We start from the raw sequence: 17,239 nt of genomic DNA, 5'->3' as shown, positions 1-17,239 counted from the left end.
TGAACCAAGATGCTTTTCATGTACTAAAAAATAAAAGCAAAATCACAAAATGTAGGCACTGATTTATATGATTATCATTTTAAATTATTTTTCAAATGGTCATTTTCATAACATGCTTTATTTAATTCATTGATAGAAACTAATTCCTCTTTTTCTCTGGCTATATAGGCAGATTTTCTTGAGTGAGATTTTGATTGCTTTAGAAAAATAATCAGCTGCATTTTTGCTCTTGGATTTAAGATTTAGTTGCTGAATCATTCTAACTTGTCTGGAACAGTAATTTAAAAAATTGGTATATTGATAAACTGAAAAGCAGGTGAATCTATATAGAGCAAAGGGAAAAAAATGGGTATGCTATAAAATGAATTAAAATCTGATAAGCCAGGGCCTACCTGGCTTAGTCATTACAGGCCTTTACTACATAAGTGAGGCTAAGCTGTTGTATTACATTACAGATCATATTTTTCCCGAAATGCAATTATGCTATGCTTTTTATGAAGGCTTAATGTTGCTTTCCAATGATCAAAAAGATCTTTTATGACATTCTGTAAACCACTAAAATAATACTTTATCCTCTCATTTGGTGTTTATAAATTTTATGCAGTAGAATCATACAAGTGTTAGATACTTCTGCAGTGTTCATGGGCAGTGGGCATTGTTTTTATATTTCATGCTTCGAGTGTCCTAATATAGCCTTGATAAGGAGATTTGAGATTCCATGACTTTACCATGGAGAAGCATCTTTTTACTTAAAATTATTTGAATTCCTAAGCATTGGTAGTTTTGGATTCCAGTACGAGAAATATATTTTATACTATTCCTGGATGGAAGAAGACTTGAGAGTTTGACAGGAAGTAGATGATATCTATCTTGATGGCTTTAGATTTTAACTCACTGATAAGTGGAGAATATTTTTGAGGGTATTACTTAAATGTCTTTTGTTAAGAAAGTTTTATATTAAAAAACATATTACTGAATTTCCTTTTGAGCTTTGAAATTGCTTGAAAGTCCTTGTAAACATAAAGTAATGATGTCAGTTATTCATTTACTCCTGACTTATATTCACTTCGGATGAATATAGGAGAGTTTTCTAAAGATAAATAGGTGATTGCTTAGAAGACTAAATATAAGGGGGGAATTTGCCCAGTCTTAGCTTTTTTATCCTTTTGGTTTGTTGTAGGTAGGCTTATGTGTTGAGCCCCTTCAAAAATCTTTTCTGATTTCATATTTAGTAAAGAAAATTAGAATTTAGTGAATTTTTATAAGAAATGTTCATTTTTGTTTAGAAGTATTGGTACCCATTTCTCTGATCTTTGCATTATCTAGGGATCACTGTTACATTTAATGCCTAGAATTATATTCCGCTATTATAAAATCATAAGTGCTTGAATTTTTTATTCAAGGAAATCGAAAAGTATTTTAATGTTCTCAGTTTATTCTTGGAGACTTAGTGATTTTTAAAGTAAGATTGTTTATTTAATCCTCACAACAGGATTTTTTTATGACTGAGAAAACTTAGATGACAGATTTTCACAGAGTTTTTTGTTTTTTTTTTAATATATTTTATTGATATTTTACAGAGAGGAAGGGAGAGGGACAGAGAGCTAGAAACATCGATGAGAGAGAAACATCGATCAGCTGCCTCCTGCACACCTCCCACTGGGGATGTGCCCGCAACCAAGGTACATGCCCTTGACCGGAATCGAACCCGGGACCCTTCAGTCCGCAGGCCGACGCTCTATCCACTGAGCCAAACCGGTTTCGGCTTTCACAGAGTTTTAAGAATATTTTCTCTTCCTCTATATTTAAGGTCTATGAAAGCAGTGGTTGTTAAGGTTTTGTTTTGTTCCCTTTCCCACCAATATAAACATCCACTATCTAGGAACACAGAGCTTGGCACAGAGTAAACCTTCATTTAATAGTTTGTGAATAAATGAATGAGATGTGGGCTACACAATTATCCTAACATATTTCTGTTTGAAACAAAGTGTTGTAAGATTTGTTGTAAGGTTCTAGAAAGTTCACTTGGAAGGAAACATGGGATAGGTATCTCATAATAGGTTTCCTTTTGTTTTTTATCCTCACCTGAGGATATGTTTATTGATTTTTAGAGGTGGGGGGAGGAGAAAAGAGAGAAACAAACATCGATGTGAGAGAAAAACATCCATCACCTTCCTTCCATACACGCCCCAACTGGGAATTGAACCTCCAACCTTTTGGTGTATGGGATGATGCTCCAACCAACTGAGCCACCTGGCCTGGGCCATAATTTATTTCTTTTATGAGACAGTGCACTCTGTAAGCAATCTCATTTCCTTATCTCATATTGTGAGTTTATAAATTCTTTTTGGGATAGTTTGGGATAGTTTTCTGTCACTTGCAATAAGAGTTCTTGAATAATGCTCCTCTTTCGTATCTTGCTCCCACTTATTTCAGTATCTTTTGACTAGTCTTTTCCCCTCCTATACCCCTTCAACTCCAATCCATTATCCATAGACATCTTCCTAAAACATAAATGGTTCATGCTGGGAACCCTTTAATGGCTTTCAGCAGCTAAAGGATGAAGTTTAGATCTTTTACCTTAATAAGTCTGGCCCTTCGTGCATGCCCACCTTTTTATTCTCTCCTCCACCATTTTCCAGCAATATGGAACTTCTTATAGCTTCCCTCACTACCTCTTATGTGTTGCTCAGAAGCTGCTTGTTGTCAGGTATATTACATTGAGTATCACCTTTGTGCTTCCCATTTGCTTTATTCGTATTAAATATAATAGGAAAGTAAAATGAAAGTTAAAAAAACTCAGAAAACAATAAACTATGATTTAAAAGATCCAATGGAACAAAGAGAGCTCTGGCTAAATTACAGTGGTTGAGTATGACTTATGAATGTTATGTGCATTAACCTTAGTAAGTTGTTCTGGTATTTATTTCAGTTTTTAAAAAAATCAGTGAAGTTATTATTTCATGTTTCAAATTTAAAATATATTCAAAAAAGCATAAGCAGCTACTGGTATTACTGTTGCTTTTATGTTACTCTTCCAGCCCACAGAGCTGTACTTCTTGCAGTGCTCCCCAGAGTGGAGCTTTTAGGGTGTTGTCTTAATACCCTCATTTCCCTAACAGAGAGATCTGCCCATGTTAAAGGAGTCCAAGCTCAGCCTCCTTTTCTTTTTAAAGTAGTGGGGCATTACAGAGAGATCAAGGGATTATAAGAACTGAGGAGTTGAGAGAATGTGTGATGGAGTTCCAGGGGTGGGGGGAGAAGGGGAGCTAATAGAGAGGAGTAGAGGAGGTGCTGTAGACAGCAGCATGAAGGGTAAAGAAAGCTACTGTTGTTCAAAATAACGTTAATTCACAGAAACAGTATTTTGGTATTGAAAAATAAGCATGGTATACTAGAATACAAAAAAAAAAAAAAAAAAAGGGAGGAGGGTGTTATATAATCATTTAATAACTTATTAAGGATACCTGTAGGGGTTCATGAGAGGTGAGATACCCATCAACAAAAGATGTGTACTTCACATACAATACACAGCACAGGGTAACTACAAAGATCAAGTTCAGTTATATCCTTTCCTAATCTGTTATGTGCTAAGAAACTACTACCCTGACCCCCTTCAGTAGAACTATGTATAAGTTATATTGGTCTGAGGGGTTTTGTGTAAAGTGTATCATCTTTTACTAAAGTATTTTGACAATTTGGACACTTTCTGTTCACCTTCCTAATTTGTGTTCTGAAGAGTAGAGTTGCTAGCTAAGTAAATTAATATCTCAGCAAAAACAAGGTATTACCTTATTAAAAAATAAATAATAAAATGTGTTCATCTCCCATTTCAAGAAGATGCTGAAAGTTCGTACTTCACTAGAATTTGTGCCTTTTGTGAGTGAATAATCATTCATTTTTGTCATTAATGTATTTGGGAAAAGAATGAAGTAAATGCTAGCAAGTGATTTATTGAAACAACCACCTGTGATGTAACATCCTTGGCCATTATTGTTTTTCTCTCTATTTTCTGACTCCTGTTACATTTATATTATCATTAATGTTAGCTCTGAAACTCAATGAATGTGGAACAATTGAAGAAAATCTCCTCCTCAGTTCATTTTCACAGATGTCATTTTCATTCATATAACAATAAAGTGTCTAACCTAAATGTCAGACACTGGTGATAAATTGTGAGTAAAATAGACAATAGGCATGTTTGTAGCATCATAGAACTTACTGATCATTTCCAGTGTGTTGGAACTTTGAGGACTACAACTATGAGTAACTTAACTTAGACTTAAATTAAAAAAATATCAGTATTAATTCCTCTCTCTTTCCTTCAGGGGAGGGTTCACCTTTCCATCATCAGGTGGCAAGACTAATTCAGCATTGATCCTCCTCCTTGTGGACTGCTGTATTAGCTTGCCTTTCCCATCCACTCATTCTTGGCAGAGAACTTTTAAAAACACAAATCTGACCTAATTTCTCTTTACCTCTCTCAGACCTCAGAGCTACCCAGAGTATCCAGTTCTGATTCTTAGCATATATCATCACAAAGTCTTTTCCTAATCACAGTCTCTGCCTTTGCCAGCCTTGGGTTTATGCTGTTTGCTTCTAGCTCCTGGGCTGTCTGCTCATCACATTTGGAGGCTTTTCCTAATGTTAACACCATCAGTCCATCCCCAGCAGAATCATTCATCCCCTCCTGTATTTCTTTATATATTTTACAACACATATCACATTGTATTGAATTGATTTGTTTTACGTTTTGACACTCCTTGCCAGACTCAGGGGCAAAGTAGAAGATAGCCTGTTTTTTCATCTAATCATAGTACTTTTGCATATTCCCTGACTCATGGTAACCATCAACAGATGTTTGAACTGAATTTGAAGATACAGAAAATCTTCATAATCTAGAAAATTCATAATCTAGTATTGTAGATAAATAGATAACACAACTGTCTGTAATATTCAGTAGTGTATACTGATGCCAACTAAAATTGTAAATTTCTTGAAATGATGATCATGGCCATCTCTTCTATATCCTTAACCCCCTTCCCTGCCATTTTGCTAGGAGCATAATTACTCTTCACATGTTTGACTAAATGAAGAGAAGAAGGCCCATCAGTAGTCTGGTGGACTCTCTTCCTCCCATCATTACAACCCTCTCCCACTCTAAAACCCCTGTCAAGGAGGAGAGAGATCCTATAGCAAATACGAGCCCCCAAGCAAAAGCCGTGGAGGCAGATTCTTCTAGTTCGAGATGCTTCCTAGCATATGTAGTCTACTTCAAAGTGACTAGCAACACAGCTAATTTCAAAAACAGATTGGGAAAAATTGCTTATTATAAGAGAATAAGCAATTTTAATTTTTGCAAAAGCAATTAGGTAACTTTAAAACTTGCTTTATAGCCTCATCTTTGTGTGTATGGAAAGTAAATTTCATTTCAAGCAGGCATTTGTTTATATGTAAAATTATTCATTTACATCTTGTTTTTACACCTGATAATTGCACCTAACCTTAAAAGTTTATGGCCATGGTTTCTTATGGAACTTAATACACTTTTGGACATTGACATCCACTGACTTTTAAATCGTATGTATTTAATTCACTAATATTTACCTATAAAACTATATTCTTGCCCAGCTGGTATGGCTCAGTGGTTGAGTGTCGACATATGCACTAGGAAGTCACTGTTCAATTCCAGGTCAGGGCACATGCCTGGATTGCAGGCTTCATCCCAAGCAGGGGGCATGCAGGAGGCAGCAGATCGATGCTGATTTTTCTCTCTCATCAATGTTTCTCTCTCTCTTCCTCATCCTTTCTCTTCCTCTCAAATCAGTAAAAACATATCTTCTATACAGGCAGTCCTCAGGTTATGTCGTTTCGTGGTTAGTCACCATTTCCCATTTATTTATTAAAAATAAAAAAGATCCGTCATTTCGATGCAGGTACATATGTGCTTTATGTTTTTTATTATTTACTTACCACAAGTAAAGGTCAGGAATTGTTATCTTTTTTTTTTTTTTTTAAATACATTTCATTAGTTTTTTACAGAGAAGAAAGGAGAGGGATAGAGTTAGAAACATCGATGAGAGAGAAACATCGATTCAGCTGCCTCCTGCACACCTCCCACTGGGGATGTGCCCACAACCAAGGTACATGCCCTTGACCAGAATCGAACCTGGGACCCTTCAGTCCTCAGGCCAATGCCCCATCCACTGAGCCAAACCAGCTAGGGCTAAAAAAAAAATTCTATAATAAAAGCGTAATATGCTAATTAGACTGGACAGCTGAATGAACTTCCGGATGAAGCTGCGGCAGCGGGGCCGAGGTAAAGGCAGTTAGGGGCAATCAGGCAGGCAGGCAGAGTGGTTAGGGGTGATCAGGCAGGCAAGCAGGTAGGGGCAATCAGACAGGCTGGCAGAGTGGTTAGGGGCGATCAGGCAGGCAGGCAGGCGAGCGGTTAGGAGCCAGCAGTCCCAGATTGCGAGAGGGATGTCCGACTGCCTGTTTAGGCCCGATCCTGCAGGCCTAAACCGGCAGTTGGACATCCCCTGAGGGGTCCCGGATTGCGAGAGAGTGCAGGATGGGCTGAGACCCCCCCCCCCCCATGCATGAGTTTCGTGCACTGGGCCTCTAGTATTCTCAGTAACTAAGAATTTATCAAATGGTTGATATAACTTTAATAAATACCTAATCTGCCATTGATAACTTTGTTTTGTTTACTTGTTTTGGAAGAAACTTTGATTTCAAATCAGTGCTTTTTTTAAAAAATGGTTTTTACATATACTGGACTAGGGGCCCAGTGCACGAATTCGTGCACCTTGAAAGGAACTTTGGGTTGAGAGGCTGTGGTGAGCATGGGCAGGTCTCGGCCCATCTTCCACACACCCACCTAGCCCTTCCCACCACGGTCCTCCCCCCCAGTCCCATGTCTGCTGACAGCCCTGTTCCTGCTGCCTCCACTCCCGTGTGCTGATGGCGCCAGCCCCACTTCCACCCACTGAAGGCACAGAGTGATTGGGGCTGGCACCAGCAGCAGGTGCAAGTGGTGGCTGCTGCCCTATCGCCCCTCAGGAGCAGGGGGAGTTGGAGAAGCCCTGAGGGGCTATTGGGGCCAGTGCTGGTGCCGGCAGCGGATACAAGCGCCGGGCGAGACAGTGGTGCATGGGAGCAAAGAATTTTTAGTAACCACGAGAGGCTTGCCCCAATGACAGCAACTGGCGCCCCACCTTAGTCTGGCTCCCCTGCTCACCTGCTCACCATCCCGCCACAGCTGACATCCTCCATGTTTCACACTCCACTGCTTGCTGCCGATGCCCGCCATGTTCTGTGAGTACCCCCTGGTGATCAGTGCACATCATAGCGACTGGTTCGGTTGTTCTGCCGTTCGGTCTATTTGCATATTAGGGTTATATAGATAGATAGATAAGATGGTCTTATTTGAATTCTGTATGATCATAAATACTGGAAATGAGTTGTTAGCCTGAGGAGAGAATATTGTGATTACAAAGCCCAAGCAAAGCATAGAGCCAGTCTGGCATAAGATGTTTTTGTTTTTCCCCCCATACTGAAAGTCTTTAAAATTAACATCTGAAATGATTCTTGGCTACTAGATTTCTTTTTTCCTTGAGTTAACTCATTGGCAGGTTTTTTCCCCCCAGTTACAGTTAACATTCAATATTATTTTGTGTTAGTTTTATTTTGTGTTAGTTTCAGGTGTACAGCATAGTGTTAGACAAAACGTTTTCCCTGATAGGCAGTTGTATTAATAACCTTGCAAAAGCAAGATGTTTTAATTCACATGGGGAAAAAGACTTTTTTTTTGTATATATATTTCTTTTGTAAAATTTACTTTTCACCCTGGCCAGTATTGCTCAATGGATAGAGTGTCAGCCCAAGTACCAAAGGGTTGCAGTTTCACTTCCTGGTCAAGTCCATGTACTTCGGTTGCAGATTCGATTCCTGGCCCCATCTGGGCAAGTGTAGGAGTCAACCAATCAATGTGTCTCTCTCACATCAATGTTTCTTCCCCTCCCTCCCACTCTCTCTAAAAAAAAATAAATGGGAAAAATATCTTCAGGTGAGGATTAACAAAACAAAACAAAAATTTATTTTTTAATTCCAGTTGACATACAATATTATATTAAGAACTGCCATTGTTGATTTGAGCATTTATTAATGACTCCTATTAACTTAGTAAATTGCTATTTAGAGGCTTAGAATTTTGACTTAAGTTTCTTTATATTTGATAAAACTGAAAGAACTCCAATTTATAAATCATTCTGAATGAATTTTAAATAAGAATGTTCCCAAATACTAGTTTACAAGTAGCCTATCTGAAAAGGGAATATTTTATTGAAACCCATAACCAGTTGTTTTACTAGAGCCAAAAACCTAAGCTGCATAAGAAGAAATCAATAATTTATGTAATTAGTAAAAAGTCACACTTAAATAGGTATTTGTAGAAATAGTTGCTTTATCATGAATGTTTCCATTCGTTCCTCTACTCCATTTCCCAATAAATCAGCAATTATTTATCTAGTTTTCTTTCATAAGAAAATTTTCATTGTCTTATTTTCAGGGGTCGCAAAATCAATACAGATGCTAGGCAAATGAGAAAAGCAGGCTAGTGTGATAAGGGGATGGTAGAGTCTGGGGCAAAACAGAATTTATATGACTCATTTAAAGGCTTAAAAAATTTTTTTTCATCCTCACCCAAGGATATGTTTTTATTGACTTGAGAGAGAGGGAGAAACATGGATATGAGAGAGAAACATCAATCTGTTGCCTTCTGTAAGCATCTCAACGGATGATGGAACCAAGACCTTTTGTTGCACAGAACGATGCTCCAATCAACTGAGCCACCTGGCCAGGGCAAGGCATTTAAAGTTTTTACAAATATGGTGCTTCCAAACAAAAAATCTTTGCCATGTGACTTTGCAACCTTTGGGTTATATTCATTCAACAATAACAAAATTTTGATGTTTTTGTGTGGGTTGTTTTTATAATAAATACATTTGTAATTAGTGTGCTCATCTATCAATATATTTGTACCGGCCACATGGTATTTTAATGGATTAAAAAAAAAACGAGTGAGGTGAAAACACTGTGAGCCCATTTCATTCTTGAGCCTTTTTCTCATGGCTAATCTTAGTCCTTATGGTGATACTCAGGGTAGGGTTAGAGTGATAAATGGCATGAAGGGTAGAGATTGATATTTTTTATATTCTTTTATTTTTGGGGTAAATAATGATATTTTGAAAGTTGCATCAAATCAGCTCTATCAAAATATGACTTAAAATCTGGCATTGTAGGGTTTTGAGGAAATTCATATTTCCAGCTTGATTAAAATTTTATCCCCTTATATTGAGTTCACAAAACAACAACAAAAAGAAGTCATGTATCTCATCCTACTCATTGTTCTACATTTTTGTATATTTTACCTTTACAGCCTGAGGAAGAACTTGATCCTGAAGAGAGGGACAACTTCCTCCAACAGCTTTATAAGTTTATGGAAGACAGAGGTACTTTCATACTCATTCATTAAAAGTAGTCATTCCTTTTACACTTTTAAATTCTAGGTTTATGCATTGTTTTTGTTAGAATCATGGGTATATGGATTAGATTTAAAGTAATACCTGACTGTAATTAAGTACTTGGAATAAAAACAATGTTCAAATCTATTTTGAGCAGAAATATATAGGAAAATAGTTTTGGTACAATTAATTTTAGTTTTCTTGGGACTTGTAAAACCAAAACATATAATAGTTCACTAATAAAAAGTGAACAGACATAATGTTAATCTACATACCCATTAATTAATACTGTCTTTGTGGCAAGTAAATAGCCTGATCCTTGCTCTCAACAAATTAAACATAATAGGAGATCAGTTCCTATCTAATAGAATAGGATTTCTATTTAGAAGTTAGTAAAAATAAAAAGCTTTAGAGTTAGAAGAAATAGACCCCTCAGAAATCATCATAATTCTTGACGTTACATTAGTTCTGAGAAACCCTTAGATAAATTGTCCTGCACACACTGTGGCCTTCAGAAATCATCCTTAGGATTACTGCTAGCAGTTTTAACATTTGTGTTAAAACAGAGAAAATGGAACCATGGCCTAAAATGTACCCTTTACATTATGTGTATTCTTGCCCAAGCTTTTTGAATCAACAACACTATTGGCTATACCTTGTAGTCCTAAGGTTTAATTTAGTTTTACCCAATTCAGTGGTAATTAGGTGATTTTATTATTTGTGAAAGTAAATCTAAGCACTACCACAAGAATATACTGAATATTTTGTGTTGTCTTACTTAAAAAATTAAGGTTTTTAAATATATCCACTGATTAATGAAATTTGGGAAATTAGAAATTGATAGCTTTTTTTAACCTTAGTTTTTTCCATTTGATTAAACATTATTTCTACCCTCTATAAAAAAAAATAGGTACTCCAATCAACAAACCACCTGTTTTGGGCTATAAAGATCTCAATCTCTTCAAACTCTTTAGACTGGTTTATCATCAGGGTGGATGTGACAATGTAAGTAAGGAAATGATGAAAAGTTAAATTATCTAATGTTTCACTGTTACATGTACTTTAGTAATAAACCATATTTTCTTAACATAGAATATTACTGTAAAGATGATCTCCCTTTGCAAATGTTAACAAATAAAAACTTAATTTTCCAGATTGATAGTGGTGCTGTATGGAAGCAAATTTATATGGACCTTGGAATTCCTATTTTGAATTCAGCTGCTTCCTACAATGTAAAAACTGCGTATAGAAAGTAAGTAGTATCGTTTACTTATCAAAGAATACATACATACAGGGAATATTTTCCATTTATTTGGTTAACAAATAAGAACATTAAAGTTGGAGAAAATGTATAAAAAGTTTAGGTTAATAGATACTTGTGATTGAAAGTTATTTCAGTGCACCAAGTCTGCTGCGCTCCATTTTTTGTGTTGTCCTAATTTCCTTTCAGCATTTGTCATCTAAAATGATGGTACATGTTATGGAGCTGAATCTTTTGTGTGAATAACTTTCAGATCAAAACTACAATGGCTATGTTCAGTTATCGCAAGCTTATATTTTTTAGGAATTTTATTTTATGATCAGTGTTTCTGTTTATAATTCTTAAAATACCAATAATTTAGTAACAGAAAAAGTACTTTAAAAAAAGAAAGGCTTGAGTTTTACTTTTTAAAAATGTGTGTTTCATAATATAGTATTCAAGTTAAATGTAAAGACTAAGATTTATCAAAGGGAAATACTGTTTGTTTAGGTATCTCTATGGTTTTGAAGAGTACTGCCGTTCTGCAAATATTCAGTTCAGAACTATTCACCACCATGAACCAAAAGTAAAAGAGGAAAAAAAAGACTTAGAAGAATCAATGGAAGAGGCTCTAAAACTAGACCAAGAAATGCCTTTAGTAGAAGTAAAGAGTGAACCCGAGGAAAATATTGATTCAAACAGTGAAAGTGAAAGAGAAGAAATAGAATTAAAATCTCCACGTGTAAGTACTTAAACTATTTGGTTTATTTTAAAAATTACTTAACATTTTTTATTATGGACATTTTCAGATACATACAAAAATACTGTAATGAACCTAATTTATTTTCCAGTATTTAGTTATGTGTTAGCCAGGCTAATCTAGTTACCTTTCTCTAAATATATCACGTATTATCTCTTTTACCTGAGAAATCATTTCTCCTGTTGTTTTCTGTTTTTGTTTAAGTCATTCTCATCTGAGGTCAAATATTCATTGCACATTTCCTCTAACGTTGCTCTTTTTATATGTAACATTTATTCTGTTTAGTATATCTTGTTTCTTTTACCCCACTCTGCACTAGAATCACACTTCAGGAGAGCAGGGACTAGTGTCTACTCTATTCATTGACAGTTCCCAGACATCTAGAATAGTGCCTGACACAAAATGAGGACTTATTTAATAGTTGTTGCATGAATGAATCTCCTCTTTATAACACCTGTGTTCCCAACCAGGTGGGATCTTTTCTCCGTGTTACTCCATGGCACACTGTACATTGCTTGTGGCCATTATTTTATGTTCTGCCTTGTTTTCTAGTCGTGTGCACACTGGTTTTATCTTCTAACTCTTCTCTTCCTCTCCATAACTATGTAAGTCCCCTGTAAGAATTGTCTCCCACTGTTTTGGTCATTGTTGAATGATGTCTACATAATAGTATTCATTAAAATTTAGGAGAAAGAAAATTTATCACACTATCAAAGTTCAGTTGCTGTAATATATCTTATTTTTCAGTGAAATCATATTTGATGAAAGAGGAGGTTGAAGTCACCTTCTCTTTTATTTAACCAGAAACCATTTTCTAAAACTATCTATTCTGTCATCTAGTAAATGGAATTTTCTAATGAATTTTAGGAAACATCCCAATTGGTTTGTCTCTTTTCATTTTTGAAAATTGTGGCAAAAATTTGTGTTAAAAATTGTGGTAAGTACACATAAAATAAATTTATCATAACCAATATTAAGTGTATAGTTCAGTGGCATTAACTACATTCACATTGTTGTACAACCATCACCTTCATATTATGTAAAACATCGGTATGGTATGGTATGGTATGGTATGGTATGGTATGGTATGGTATGGTATGGTATGGTATTATGAGTCCTGTATTGTAGATGTACCATAAATTTACCTTCCTAGAGATTTTTCTCCAATTTTTTACTATTATAAGAAGAACTGCAATAAATGTGCTTGAAAAATGTCTTCTAATGTAGCTGAATATAGAGAACAGATTTGTAAAACTGGGATTTCAGGGACAAAGGTATACAGACCTAAATTTTAATAGATAATAACTTTCATTCATACATACAAATATTTAAAGGGCATCTGCTATGTGCCAGGCACTGTCTAGATCTGAGAATATGAAAGTGAGCATGACAAAGTCCCTGCCCTCATGGAATATAAATTTTAGTTCTTTGTGAAAAGAAAAATAAATTTCTTCTTTCTACCTTTGAAGTTTAATACATAGTCAGGAACTAGGGAAAACATTTGTTATACTGAGATATTAATTGTAAAGTATTTCAGTGGTCCCTAAATTGTTGGTTCCTTTTTATCCTCACTTTATTCCAAGTAGAGGGGAATCCTGCCAGTGTGCAAAGGTTGACTTGAAGAAGAATTTAGAAAATAATTAAGTAGCTCACCAGTTTCATGTTCAGTTGAGTATGCAACAAGCGGCGAAGTAAAAGCTGCTGGGGGCAGAACAATACAATGCAGGCCCAGTGAGCTCTTCAGGTATTCATTCATTCAAAGAAATCAGCTCACTTCTGGCCATTGATGCCAAGTCAGTCCTTTTAAAATGTAGTCATACATAACTATAGTGATAATATAAATTTCATTTTTAAAAAAACACACAGTAGAATTAGAGACCACAGAGCTTTTTAAAAGTCCATACATAAGTTAGGGGATTGGTTTATTATTACTATCACTATTATTATCAACTTATCTCATTGACATTTAGATACTGTTTTAAAAACTTTTATTGTAGTCAAGATATACTAAAAGTGAGATAAATAATGTAGTGAACAAAGAACATTTTTCTTTTTTAAGTAATCTGTAGCTAAGGATCATTGTAGTCCTGGACATAATTAAGTAATTTATATGAGGTATTATTTTATTTTCAAGAGGAAGAGAAGTATATAGGAGTTTCGTTGTCACTGTCGTTTCTCAAGCTAGAGAGAAGAGTAGTCATTGCTATGAATGTTTAAGAACCAACAAACACATTTTCTGTTGTCCAACCCCTGCCCCCCTTGTAGTGATAGCTATTTTAAAGCTTCTGTACTCTCTATTTAGGGACGAAGGAGAATTGCTCGAGATGCAAATTCTATTAAAAAGGAAATTGAAGAAGAGAAAACAGAAGACAAATTAAAAGATAATGATACAGAAAGTAAGGATGTGAATGATGACTCTGAAACTGCAGAGAAAAAAGAAAATGAGCTACTACTGGGGAGAAAAAATACACCAAAGCAAAAGGAGAAGAAAATTAAAAAGCAGGAGGATTCTGACAGAGACTCAGATGAAGAGGAAGAGAAAAACCAAGAGAGGTACAATATCTTATATTTGTTCTCCAGAAGCACCTGTCTGGGGCACGGCAGTGCTCTGTTCCTGCTTAGATATTCAGGTTTGAGGGAATGTTTTCTTATTGGGACTTCCATTCCTCTTGTCTAATGAAGGTGAAACACATTGTGAAGATGATGTGTATCGCCTTTCGGAATTGGAGAATATACTGGTCGCACCATTTTAATAGCACTTGTGCCCTAAACAGTGGCCTCAAAGAAGGCTGCGCCACCCAGTCAAAAGAAAGGTCCTGCAGTTGACAGCAGGGAAGGGAGCTGGAGAAAAATGGAGGAAGTGGACAAGAGGAAACAGCGACAGCAAAAATTCCATTTTAAAAAAGGTACAACGTGGGAAAGCTAACAAACACATGGGTGCACAATACTAGCAGATGTTTCTGTGTGTTAGCTTTATCTAAGACATTTTTCTTTTTCAAGTTATTGTATTAGATTAAGTGGCATGCACCCCTTATTCTTGTTTGGAAAATACATTCTTGCCCCACATCACACCAATAAATTTCAGCTTTTTAATGTCCATCCTGTTTGCTGTTGAGTGAAAACTGTATTTTTTCCCCCGTGTATTGCATACATGTATGGACTGAATTGACTTAAAAATAACGAATTAGGCAGTTCAGCTAGATCAAAGTAATATCCGACGGTGTTTAGTTGGCCATTTCTGTGTTGTCAAATAGATTTACTAATTTTTATATACTACTAAAAATGAATTTTAATTCAGCAACAGCAGCATAACACACTTGTAATATAAACTCGCCTCCATAGTTATTTTTCATTTATTACATTATATGATGCTAAGTTTTCTAGAAATTTGAATTGTTGAGCAAAATTTGGGAAAAGTAGCCTGCTGTGTTCAACTAGTGGCTGACATCCATCTGAAAGTTAACTGTGGACAAAATATTTAGAAAAATAGGAATAACTGCTGAGCAAAGAGGTAATTTTATGATTCAGTACAAGTAAGTATGGGAGCTATCACAAATGTGTGTGAGTTAGATTAGTGAATAAGGAAAGTTCTGTAGTGAAATATAATTAGGATTAGGAAAAGTGGAAGGAAGTAATTGGAGTCGAGTATAATTGTGTATAATGGTATTTCAAATATTTGGACAAAAAATTTAAGCAAAGGTGAACCACTTAAAAAGTAGGGTTTAATTATAGTTTGAAGTTTTGTTAATAATAAGCAATATAATATAATATATAATTATTTAACATAATTAATATAATATCTATATATATAAAAGCCTAAGTGACCAGCTGATAGTTATGATGCTCAATGACCACCAGGAGCAGATGCTTAACACAGGAGCTGCCTAGTGACAGCAACTTTGCAGAGTGCCCTCTTGCACTCCAGGACTCCTCAGGGGATGTCAGACTGCTGGTCGATCCCCACAGACCAGGCTGAGGGACCCCACTTGCCAGAGGGACCCCACTCACTCCGCAGACACCCTTCGAGCCCCAGTGCTGCCCCAGGTGTGGCCGACCAGGGAGGGACCATAGGAGGTTGGCTCCAGGGCGTGTCCAGCCACCCTATCCCGCCCTGCCCAGTCCTGCCCACGGACCACTTTCTAATTAATTTCCTATCAATGCACAAATCCGTGCACCAGGCCTCTAGTATAATAGATAAAACACACAATACATATATAAAATATAAATGGGACAAATATTTTAGAGAAAATTTCAGACATATATGAAGAACAGTATTTCTTTTTATAAAATAAAATTTGAATATGCAAATAAACAATCTGAATTCTCATTCTGTAACAGGAATCATGGAAATGGGAGACATATCTGTAGAAATTTGTTTTAAGTAGTTTCTCTCATAGTGTTTGAAATTACCCTTTCAGACTGTAATTGGAAGGTGCCCTTGGAGAAAAACGTTCCCAAGGCAAATGGGTTGTCAAAGCTATTTCATGTTGACTGCCCAGTGGTCCTCAAAATAATGCTCTGTGTTTATTATAGAGCACAATGCCTTCTCTTAAGCACTTAATAATACTCTTGTGACACTAGAATGGCCTTTGATGCAGATCTCTTCTGAATCCTTGCAGTATTAACACAGGATGTTTATTTGTAAAAATATTATTGGACCTCCCAATGTGAATCTCCTTTTACCTGATTATCAAAACAAAGAAAAGCTAATGGGAGATGAATAAAAACAAATTGAGAATATACTGGTTGCACCATTTTAATAGCACTTGTGCCCTAAACACAAAGATACACAAAGCTTTGTTCTCCTGGTGCTATCCCACAGTTTCAACTAGTGACCTGATATTCAAGTATCTATTGTTTCTTTGTTAGGATAGGGAAACTTTTAAAATATAAACTAGTTTAAAAGATATGGTTACTAAGGTAGATAGCTCTTTTTCATTATTTTATCCACCAAAAAGTAGTCTTGCTAAGAACAATTCTAAATTGAGTAGAAAGCAATAGTAATGTAGATTTAAAACAATTTAGTTGCAGGAAGTTACAAACTACTTTTAGATAATTTTTGCATATAAAGTGACATTTGAGTGTGAATTCCAAAGGCTTTCAGAGCATATTATTTTTATTTTGTTTTAACAAAAGTGATTTATTTGACTCCACATCATCATTTAATTATATTATTGATTGGCCTTTAAGAAGTCTGGATTTACTTTTGGTACAGTGCACCTTTACATAATAAATAAATTTCTTAGTAAGTAATCCATTAAAAATCTTCTCCTTCTCCTCCTTCTTCTCCTCCTCCACTGACATGCTATTAAGGTAATATTTAGGTTGTGACTATTGCATATGTTGGATTTTTTTTTTTAGCATATATTAGTTCTCCATTAAGCTATTAGTAGCGTTATCAATGTTATAACTTACTGCAGGGAAGAAACTGAAAGCAAATGTGACTCTGAAGGAGAGGAAGATGAGGAAGATATGGAACCCTGCCTAACAGGAACCAAAGTAAAAGTAAAATATGGACGGGGGAAAACGCAGAAAATCTATGAAGCCAGTATTAAAAGCACTGAAATTGATGATGGAGAAGTTTTATATTTGGTACATTACTATGGTTGGAATGTGAGGTAAGCAAAAAATGTATTTTCTTTCTATTGAAATTTCTTTTCAGTGATTCAAAAAGTTCAAATTAATGTTGTGAAGAGCCATTGCAAATGGTAT

At 35.6% G+C, this 17,239-nt stretch overlaps 1 protein-coding gene across 1 annotated transcript in view; it reads left to right on the top strand.

The window, feature by feature from the left end:
- The window catches only part of ARID4A (AT-rich interaction domain 4A), a 66,912-nt gene that overhangs the window by 28,270 nt on the left and 21,403 nt on the right, over positions 1–17,239 (top strand). Inside the window, exons 12-17 of the mRNA XM_080661048.1 lie at positions 9,443–9,515; positions 10,438–10,532; positions 10,682–10,779; positions 11,278–11,509; positions 13,830–14,080; positions 16,948–17,145. Coding sequence (XP_080517174.1) covers positions 9,443–9,515; positions 10,438–10,532; positions 10,682–10,779; positions 11,278–11,509; positions 13,830–14,080; positions 16,948–17,145 — 947 coding nt within the window. The remainder of the gene's footprint in view (positions 1–9,442; positions 9,516–10,437; positions 10,533–10,681; positions 10,780–11,277; positions 11,510–13,829; positions 14,081–16,947; positions 17,146–17,239) is intronic.

Source organism: Plecotus auritus (genome assembly GCF_963455305.1).
Source record: "Plecotus auritus genome assembly, chromosome: 1".
In the NCBI taxonomy this organism is placed as follows: Eukaryota; Metazoa; Chordata; class Mammalia; order Chiroptera; family Vespertilionidae; genus Plecotus; species Plecotus auritus.
Note: the sequence above shows the minus strand (reverse complement) of the source record. Positions and strands in the feature narration are given on the sequence as shown.